This window comes from Solea senegalensis, linkage group LG3, assembly GCF_019176455.1.
Source record: "Solea senegalensis isolate Sse05_10M linkage group LG3, IFAPA_SoseM_1, whole genome shotgun sequence".
NCBI classification, from domain to species: Eukaryota; Metazoa; Chordata; class Actinopteri; order Pleuronectiformes; family Soleidae; genus Solea; species Solea senegalensis.
Genome location: NC_058023.1, coordinates 25204545 through 25214888, shown reverse-complemented (window position 1 = coordinate 25214888; position 10344 = coordinate 25204545). Strand labels below are relative to the sequence as shown.

Below are 10344 nucleotides of genomic sequence, written 5' to 3'. Positions count from 1 at the left end.
ATGTTGGTTGTACAGTCTTAACAGTACAGCAACATATTATAAATGAGTGTCAACCGCATCCTGTAGATCAAGTTACATTATTTTTTTAAACAGATTAACCACAGCTGCAGTTGTTTCCGCTAACTTGACACTACTACCGTCTGTGAGCTTTTCATTGGTCGTGTGTCGAAACAGGAAAGAGGATCATATTTGTTCATCAGGTCAAATTTGTTCATCAGCATCATTAATGTAGTGGAACACTGAAACACTGTCACTGGACATTATTTTTGATGCAGTAAGGATTTAAAACCACAGTCAGGCCACATGTTTGAATGTTACATTTTCACAATGCACTGAACTGCAAAAAACAAGCAAGCAAGAGCAATAGGCAGTGGGCTGTCACTATCAATGATTAATTTAACCTTGTGAACCTATTATTATCAGTTTGACTAAAAATTAGCTAATTTCCTTTCTTCTTATGTAAACCAAAAATATTAAGTGTTTTTTTTTATTTATTTTGGAAAACCCAAGAAACCATAAAAAATGAATGTCTGGACTGAAGATTTTCTGACATATTATGCACTAAATAACTAATCAAACACTCATTAATGAAAATACAGTAAATATTAGTTGCAGCCCCACATGCAGTCTATATCATTCTCTGATTGTTTCATAAAGTTAGGGACCATGTGACCCACTGCTTTTAAATGTGCATCATGTGTTTTATGTCAATGAATTTAAAAATGTATTAACAATATAAAGACACAAGAGGGCAGCATTGCTTTAACTTATTGGCTGATCACGTTGTGTTGTCATAAATATCAATATGAACAGCAGCAGCAGCTGGTGTGTTTTAGCAAATGTTGTGTGAAAATGTTTAAAGGTTTTGCCAAAATAAATAATAGTAATTAAAAATGTGAATCTGTTGATATACCACGAGTCTTTTTTTAAGTCACTGCAGTCATCATCAATTATCCTCACCATGGCAACACATTTTGAAACGCCACATTTTTTTCATCAAAAGCTCGAACAACTGCGGAGCTCATCACCAGCACAACAAAGAGAGGCTGTCTGTTCAGTGACACCAGTGATGATGATGATTAATAATGATACATACAGTACATGCTCTGCTTTCCCAGCCACTTTGGCTGCGTTGCCTGGCAACACTGTCTCAGGCAGGATGCAACTGTATAATAAGATTGCAACACCAATTTACAGTACATTTTTTGCTTAACAGAGAAAGCATTGGTTATATTTACTAAAAAAGTATATTTTACACAGGCGGTTTGAGTATTTACTTCACATGTATGAAGATTTCTGTTTGGCGCGTGGCAGACTTGTTGTTGACCCACTCAGCTCGCGGGACTTTAGCTTTAGCTAAAGTTAGCTACTTAGCAGGGTGAGAGTGCACTTTCTGAAGTTTCACACAAACACTGAGCATAGCGTTGTCATTGTTTGAACACTCACCTCGGCGGAGTCACTGTATTCACAGCCGTTGAACATGAATTGGGTTGGAGGTTCGAGGTAAGAGAGGTGATACCATTTTAGTTATAGCTGCCGTGCTAATGCTAGCATCGGTCTATAAGCTAACTGAGCTGTTGTCATTGTCCCCGCAGGAGTCGGCTAACCATGAAAGACGACGCCAAAAAGCAAAGGGTGACACAAATAAATAATACTTTCCACGATTTCAGATTTCCTTCCACGAGTCCTTATAAATATTAACAACTAAACGGTTGCTCTCTACTCTCAGGACTTTTTTGAAAAGAGAAAAATGCAAAAGAAATTGAACAACTTGGGATTAACTTTGCCAACATCCCCTGGAGCTGGTGGTCCCGGTTCTGGTTCTGCTAGTTTGGACCTTGTGACTTTGTTTATTGTCAACCAGATTGCTACTAAAAAAGAAAATAAAGGTGAGAACACATAATGTAAATTTAAAGTGTCAAAAACGCCTCACAATAAATAGCACTCATTAGCATATATGTAAAAATATCTGTGGTTTAGGGAACTTTTAGAAGACTCTTAGAAGAACTTTACTTGTATTTCCCTCAGATATTTCTAAAGTAGCAGTACTTGGCAGCAGCAGCAGCAGAAAAGGATCCAGTAAACAAAACAAGCCCCTGGTTCTCCCAATGAGCCCGTGCTCTCCATCACAGCTGAGTCTTGTTGAGAGCCAGTCTCAGTGCAGGTACAGCTGGAGTATCAGAAGCAGAATAATATCTCTGTTTAATATGGTCAATATCAGTCAGTTAAATCCAGCTCAGTGTCCAGACTCAGCAGATAGCCACACATAATAAATACATTCAATAACATTTACTGTAAATATTCTGTGTCAATATATAGTGTTCAGGGGACAAGAATGGGAAGGCATGTTATTCCTCAAGGTTTCAAGTGTCGTAAGGTCAGTTACTTTACTGTTTATGATCATTGATTTTTTGCTGAATGTGAGCAAATGTCAGGATCCTTTAGGTAAAAGCTGATATTTTCACCACAAGCTGTCACCAGTGCTGGAGTCAGGATTTTCAGACAACAGTGTATCAGACTACCTGCCACCAACGACTGTCCTCCTTAGCCCTTTCTCCTCAACTTCATCAGCCTCCTCAGGCCAAGGTCACATGGTTTTCCAATATTTATTGATCAAAATCGCATGAGTTACATGGTGCATTTTAACTTTACATATAGTTTGTCATATGGAATCAGTAAGTTTGTGCCAAACCCCACTGTTCTCAGGAGTTTTCCCCCTGCAGCTGAGAGGCCACACGCCGACACAGCCACCTCCTCCCTGGGAAACATCAGCGCTGGAACAGACCAAAGTACTGCAAAGAGAATTATTACATTTTAAGGAATATTTCACATTAATATAACAACATAAAATAAGTGTATGTTTCGAGCTGCCCTCAGTACAAAATGAAAATACCTTTAGTGCAAAACACTAAGTACAGAATTTTTATTTTCATCTGATGAGATGAAAGCAACCTCCAATTACCTTTAGGTTGGTCACAGGTTATAATAATGCCAAGATTAATTTAAATCTTGGCAAATGGTGTAATCCCTGATGTCAGAAAATAGTGGTTAATTGTAGTAATTAATAACTGATTAATTGTTGCAGCCTTATTGGCAGTGTTTATATAAACTAGGTCTCTAGCTGATCTATCACAGGTGAATATGAGCTACTATAATGTTTCAGGCTTATAACGAGATGCTATTTTGAGATCTGCTCTTAATTGATGTGGTTAGTTCCAGCCTTTCTCCCAGCCCAGAGGTATGACCGAGAGTATGACATGGTCGTGTGGATCAAATCCACCCCTCTTCCCACTGGAGACACCCACAGCAGCCCAAGTCCTGTTTGGAAGTCCAGAACCACAGTAAGACACCAACACCAGCATTATTTGTTGCCCTTTAATTAACTAGTGACTTTGTAAGCACATGGTTGTTATCACAGTGTAACAGAGGCAAGACTTCACGCGAGACACAAGGTCAGCCTTTCTCTAAACCAGTCACAAAACATGGACTTCACCCTGAACCAGTCAGTAACCGAGCAACAGCCTGAGGACGACGTCTTCAAGGTCTTCAGTTGTGATGACAGTGGAAAAGATGGTAAATGTGCCATAAAACCTTCAAACAGACACTGTGTGACTTTTGTTCTCAGGCTAACACTTGGAATTTAATTTCAGCTTTTCAGTTCAGAAAGATTTACCTCAAAGACGGAACACCAGTCAAATCCTCCGCACCGCAGTAAGAGTTTATCCTTCTTATATATGTAAGGAATTCATGTATAATTATTCATATTTTTATGATGTCACTGTGTTTATTTCTTCCTCAACCTTCATTGTGAGAACTGTCCCAGAGTCACAGTTCATGGAAATGGAGGTGAGCTTTCAATACACGTGTTAAAGTAGCTGTTTACTGCCACCAAGTGGTCGAGTTTGTAACTATCATGGAACAACAAACAAATAAATATCTGCATCATTTGGTGTGGACTTTAGCAGTTGTTCATGCCACTTTTGTTCCCTTCACAGCACTGCAGCTGCAGTGACGCAAACTTTTGTAAGTGTCCTCAACAATGCCATTTGAGTTGATGAATTACTGTGCACTGTACATGCTGGAGCTGTCTTCTGTTTTTTTTGTTTCTGACTCTAAGTGTGTCCTGGACACAACACAGACCCAGAGAACGGCTGTGGATATTCACCAAGTTACTCTTGTGGAGGACGTTCCTTCATTTCAGACTCGCAGGATGTAAGTGAAGGAAATAAGTTTCTAGTATATTTATAGTTTTTGCTTCTGGTTTCTTTTGTATGAAGTCACTACTGTAATGTCTACAGCTGTCATTTCAAAGGTCCAGTGTGTAATAATTAGTGCCATCAAATAGTGAGACACTTACCCCTCCATTTACCGAGCACATCGGGGGAACTACAGTGGCCTTTGCATCGCATTCATGTGGGCAGAGTCATTCCACGTCATTTGCACTGTAGAAAGACGGCAGCCTCTGTAAAGCAAAGCAAGGACCTTAAAGTAGTTAAACACTGGATTTTTCAATAAAAAAAAGACAAAATCTTATCCAATCAATTAATACTGAAAATTAACACTAAACTCTTATCAGATGTATTTCTTTTCCCATGCTGCACTGACTAAATTGCCAGTTCTCTTTAGCAATAACTGATAAGAGCTGTTCTGTTTTCCATGTCTAACTATGTTTTAAGGTAGAAAAATACTGCCCACTACGTCTCCAGGCGTCTGACTCCCAGTCTGGACCTCACACCCCTCTTACACGATACACTGATGAGAAGGTTACAGAGAATCCGACTTGTCCAGATAAGCCCTCAGGAAGTGACATTCTACAGACGGAAAGCAGCACGACTCAGTTTGGTTTGGATCTTTGCAAATGCAATAAACCATCTGCTCAAACTCGAGATGCAGGAACTCAAACTGCGGGCGACCCCGTTGCTGAGAGACGCGACGCCTCCACTCAGTGCAGCTTCATCGCAGACTGTGCGGCCAGCGTCCCGCTGGTCAACTTTCCGCCCGTTGTCAAGTCAATACTGCCTCCAGCCACCGGGAGGCAGATGAACACTACTGCAGAAACAAGTGCACACACAGCCTCAGCTGCCAGCAGGGGGAAGCAGACACCCGGGAGCAAGATGAAGCCCAAGGCTGGTTCCCTACCAGGCAACAGCATTACACACACACTCTCTGCCAGCAACTGTGATGGCAACATATTCCTACAGACGTCCAAACTCCAGTTTCCAGGTGATTTGAGCAGAGCTGATGGCTGAGGTGTGACTGATGGATGATTGATCCTGTGTCACACGGATTTTGTTTAACTCCACGTTTGCTGCTCTCTCCTTTCTGTCACAGGTAAGAAGAATAAAGTGGGCAGAGACGAGAGAGAGCTACAGCCAACAGGCCCCGTGATAAAAGAGACAAAAGAGAGCTCGGAGGAAGTGAGGGACGAGGTCACGTCTCCCAGCTTGGTCAACAGAGCAGCAGACGAGACTGGAACACTGCAGGAAATAGCTGATATTTTGCTCCTGCTCAAGCAGAGGAGGAATTAGAGTTTATGTAGATGAACAGGTGGAAGCTTGATGGAAGGAAGGAGGCAGCGGGGGTTTAAAAATGTCTGTTCGATGCATGTTCTTTTTTTAAATACAATTTATAGCATTGTAAGCACTTAAGCGCCTTAAAATATTTAGTGTTTGTGCTTTAATCTGTGACATAGACGCCGTGAAATAAAAAGCCCCAAAGCAAGCCTTTCTCTGATTCACAACTTTATTTCTTTCTCCATATACATATTCAAGTGTTAAGATTTCATAGAGATATTTATATTTTATCCAATATAAACTCTAGCAAAACATTTACAGCTTGAACAATAGTCTGATAAACTATACAGCAATACTAGTTGTTTGTAGTTCCGTGTAAACTGTAGAAACACATGTAGAGTTGGCTGCGACCATTTTCATCACAAGTACACATTTACATGTCCTCAGTGTTAACATAAGTGGAGGTTTAACGCACAAAGTCGAAAAACTGCTCCCTCATTTTGTTTTTCACTTGAAATTGAAGCATTTGTCACTATTGTGATGTAAAATGTTGGATTTCTCTTGAAGATACAGCCCCCCCTTTTCCCCCCATAGCTACAAATCAAATGTAAATTACATAATTACTAATTAAAAAAATATTACTTTTCATAGTTATTGTTTAAAATGTTTCCATGTAGGTTGAGAGTGAAGTCAAAGACACATTATGTCCTGCTTTGGAAAGTCAATCGGCATTTGATTTGTACATAATGGGCTGAATATGGTCCTGCTCGAGGGTTTTACAGAGAAATCTGTTTTTCCGTTTGGGAAAGAAACAGTTTTCAGGTTTCTGTACGTGTGTTTACTAGTGTAATAGTTATTGTTATCGTATTGAGGATTCTAGTAATAGAGTTTCCATAAGAGGTTTTACAAAGTTTTTTGTGAAAAAATATTAGTAAATATTGTTTTATGATAGGGTGTGAACCATATGCAATGTGTTATTCACTGTTCTTGAAGCCCAAACTCCTTATGACCTAGTTTGCCAATGCAGTAATGTTTTCACCAGTGTTTGTTTGTTTGTTTGCTCGCATGATTATATATTAAATATAAAAAAAACATCAAACAACTCTGCTACAAAGGGCATTTTTCAACATTCTAGTTAATTTTTCAGGAAATAACATGCAGATCTTGAGTGAAAACAAAAAAATCAGTCCAATAGATGGTTTCGATATTCTGTATTCTGCTTCTTCATTATTTCTAGGACCGAGACATTGATGTGAACAATCCTTTCAGCCTTGTGGCAGGTAAGCGCTCTCCTGAGTGCCACTCGAACGTACCTATTTTGTTTAGTTACGTGACGTTTACTTCGCTGTGAATAGTTTTTGACACACGGAGAAGCCTCGCACAGTTTTACTTTACAAAACAACACCGGCAAATCACACTAAATCCTACGCCTTCACGTTTGACACGAAGAACCACAGACAGTAGCGCTGCGATTTTGTACAGGAGGCTATGGAGGAAGACAAAAAATGTAAACACACGCAAAAACAACTCGTCAAAAAAAACAATACTCTTGTCATAGGTGAGAGGCAAATATGTACATGTCGATGAATAAAAATAGAAAAAAAAGAAGCAATGTCCACTTAGTAGTAATTGTAACATGACAAAACACATGTCCAGTTTACGATGTGACTAAAATGGCCATTAGGCACCTTCACAATACACAGGCACGAATAATATCATGGTGAGAGGGAAAGAACTAAATAAAATCTCAATTGTAAAACCTCGTTGTTGTTGTTTTTTCTTTGCCACTACAGAGAGAACACAGTGGTTGTCTTTGCTTGACGTATTATCACAGGTGAGAACTTACATATCCAGCAGTGACGACCAGCTGTGGCTGATGAGGCGCTCATATTTAAACCGTAGCTTCCAAAGTTAGCTCAAAACTGTTTAGAATCGACATAAATGAAAGATAAATGAATGTTTTTTAACTGGTGATCCATTTTTAACACACTTTTTCTCATTTTAAACAACAAACATGTGCACGTGTCCTGCGTTTCCCTTCTCAAATAAGGTGTGAGAGCAAAGACAAGCTAAGACTGTCAATCATGAGGACTCGAACACGACAAGCTTCAACAACACTGAACTCAGGTGTGTTTTCCTACGGAAAGGCAAGGTGGTACGATAGAGCTACGATACCTAACAGCTGCTGACATGGCAACGCACACACCTTTTTGTTTCCATGACCACAATTACTGTGCCATTTTCTGTTAGATGACACTGTCATGTTATAGATTTCTACTGTATGTACAACAATGTATATAAACAATATAAATACTATTTGACATTGATTTTAAAAAAAAGAAAGAAAGAAAATGTGACAGATTTGTTTGCTGTCCCATGAAAAAGACACAGAATCAGTATCGTGTTAGCCTTTTTCCACATGCATGGTCGAGGACTCAGCTGCTGATTAACACAGGTTGGACTCCAGATTCACCCTCAACTCAGAGATTAGAGTAAAGACTAAACGTTCCCACTCAAACTACAGCATCATCACTGGTTTTGGATTCCTGAAAGTGAACTCACATGAATGACAGAAGCAAAATAGTACATTTGGTGACTCCTCAGCTCATGTAAAAAATAAATAAATAAATAAATATTACAGACCCAGCCATTCTGCATGTTCCAGTAAAGCCACACAAAACATTCACAGAGAAAGAGACCACAAACCACTACGCTCTCCTTAGTCCACGTCAGATGCGTCATTGTCTGATAGGTGGTAGTTTGAACCTTTGACTCGAATGTACTCAACCTGCCGTCCTTCGTCGGAATCCGAGGCGCCGCAGGAGCACAGCTGGTTTTCGAACAGCGCCTCGATCTCCTCCAGACGTCGGGCCTTAGTCTCTGGCAGGCAGCCATAGATGAAGACGAAACCCAGCAGTGCCAGGCTGGAGTAAAGGAAGAAAGCTCCTGAGAAGACAACAGAGAAGAGAACAGTCAGTGGAAGACAGAGGTCTCAATTTTTGCGGGCCTGACACTAAATCTCTAGTTATAATGACTTTCTCCTGTATGTTATTTTATTAACAGATTCATTTTGCAACAGTTGACCGGCCCCTTACTGACCAAACTAGACACTCAGTGGCCCCGAGGTCCTTAGAGTTTGAAGCCACCCACACTTCCAGGGAGCATTCCAACGTGGCACCATATTACCAAAACCCAACAAACCTTAAATATTATGCTCACGAGAGACTGAAACTATACAGAATGAGTGGTGCTGAAGGAATGACACCTTTCTGGAAATACAAAAAAGACTACAATAAGTGACTATAAAGCACTAATTGAATAGCTAGCAAAGGGGGGAGGACATTACTGAAGTTTAAGTTAAATCCAAAAGCTGTAAATCAAACTCAAGCACAGATAAATGGACTTCAAGGAGAATTTAGAAAACAACATGGAGATAAACCAAACATACAAAGTGTATTCTAGGTGAACTAAAGTGGAGCAGCAGGTGGACGTGATAGACAGTTGACACCGGGCTGCAAAACAAAATAACATACTTATAATGATGCACGGCAAAAAACATCCATATGCACATCATTAAGGAAGACACTGAAGGCAGCTCAATGCTAACTTTGGCTGACAAACTTTTTTAAAGACGGAGCTGGAGTTCGACGGCAACACGTAACTGCAAATACAGCAAAGCCCACAGGTCAGACAGCCCACAACCGCAGGATGAAGTCGTATCAAAATCTGTTCTGTTCTGGTCTCCAGAGGAGTAAATACTTACAAAGTCTGAGTGCTTGAGGGAAAAGCTGTCAGGTTTGTACCTGACTTTCCCACTGAGGTGAACAACAAACTCGGAGATTACAAAGACTTAAAGGACAGCCACCCACCAACACACCAACATGTCTGCTTTGTGTTTACCAGGCGCAAAAAAATGAAACAGCGACGGTTGACGGGGGCGGCGGGGGGACATCTAATTGAATGTTGAATGCCCACAAACTTGGGTGTGCATTGGAACATGGAAATGCTTCCAGGCGGCAAGTCACCACAGAATAAATGTGAAGTAGTAAGTAACATGCCCTGTCAAGGTGGCATTACATCAGGGTTAACAGGGGGATGGAAATAAACCCGCAGAGACCAAAATACGCCGAGAAACAAGTGCATGAACAGAAACAGGGGCAGAGGCTTAATGAGATTTCACAGCCTGTGATCTCCATTTTCTCCTTGTCAAAGCACAATGACATTTATAAGAGACTGAAAAGCCTCCGCGAAACACATTTCCATTTCAGTGACAACAACAATTTTTCTTTGACACTGTGTTTAATTGTCAGCGACTTTTTTTTTTCTTCTTCTTTTAAATAAACCAGATGAAAGAATTAACGGCTCAGAACGAACATTGACTCCGGATGCCTCCACCGTCACTCGTGATGGATCGATCGCCAGCTCTGTGAAAGGTCAGCTCCTTCCTGTCTGAGGAGAAACCTGCTGCTGGAGCCACGTTGGCAAGAAGGTGATGGGGACGGTTGGAGGGGGGGTGAAATACGGTGGGCATCAAAAACTCGCTGTACTGCATGTATGTAAAGAAAGAATGAGAAGATGCCGACTGCAATCACACACTTTTATCAGTTCTGTACCTTAAAGGGCGATTTTAATGCACATGCACAGGCTGACGCACATCAGCCATCGCCGCTGTGGGGTCTCCATCTTGACGACATGCCTCCCCTGCCTCACACGCTCCGAAATATATAATAACACTCCACAGTCTATCGATCTCCTGTGCTCCATTTCCCGAGCACAGCTGCGCGCAGAGAGTCTCCAATGATACAGGGAGGCAACAAGAGTGTTTCTGTGA

General features: G+C 40.7%; 2 protein-coding genes across 2 annotated transcripts in view; one reads left to right on the top strand and one right to left on the bottom strand.

The window, feature by feature from the left end:
- The first annotated feature begins 2516 nt into the window (after nucleotides 1–2516).
- LOC122767188 lies at nucleotides 2517–6397 on the top strand. The gene is made up of 10 exons (XM_044022583.1): nucleotides 2517–2586; nucleotides 2707–2789; nucleotides 3214–3341; nucleotides 3419–3573; nucleotides 3651–3711; nucleotides 3813–3846; nucleotides 3996–4023; nucleotides 4118–4212; nucleotides 4677–5223; nucleotides 5332–6397. The coding sequence occupies exons 3-10, from the start codon at nucleotides 3241–3243 to the stop codon at nucleotides 5526–5528; spliced, it is 1218 nt and encodes a 405-aa protein (XP_043878518.1). The 5' UTR covers nucleotides 2517–2586; nucleotides 2707–2789; nucleotides 3214–3240; the 3' UTR covers nucleotides 5529–6397.
- Nucleotides 6398–7856: 1459 nt separating this feature from the next.
- LOC122767187 (proton myo-inositol cotransporter-like) overlaps nucleotides 7857–10344 on the bottom strand; it is a 58553-nt gene continuing 56065 nt past the window's right edge. The window contains exon 10 of the mRNA XM_044022582.1: nucleotides 7857–8459. Coding sequence (XP_043878517.1) covers nucleotides 8233–8459 — 227 coding nt within the window. The 3' untranslated portion in view covers nucleotides 7857–8232. The remainder of the gene's footprint in view (nucleotides 8460–10344) is intronic.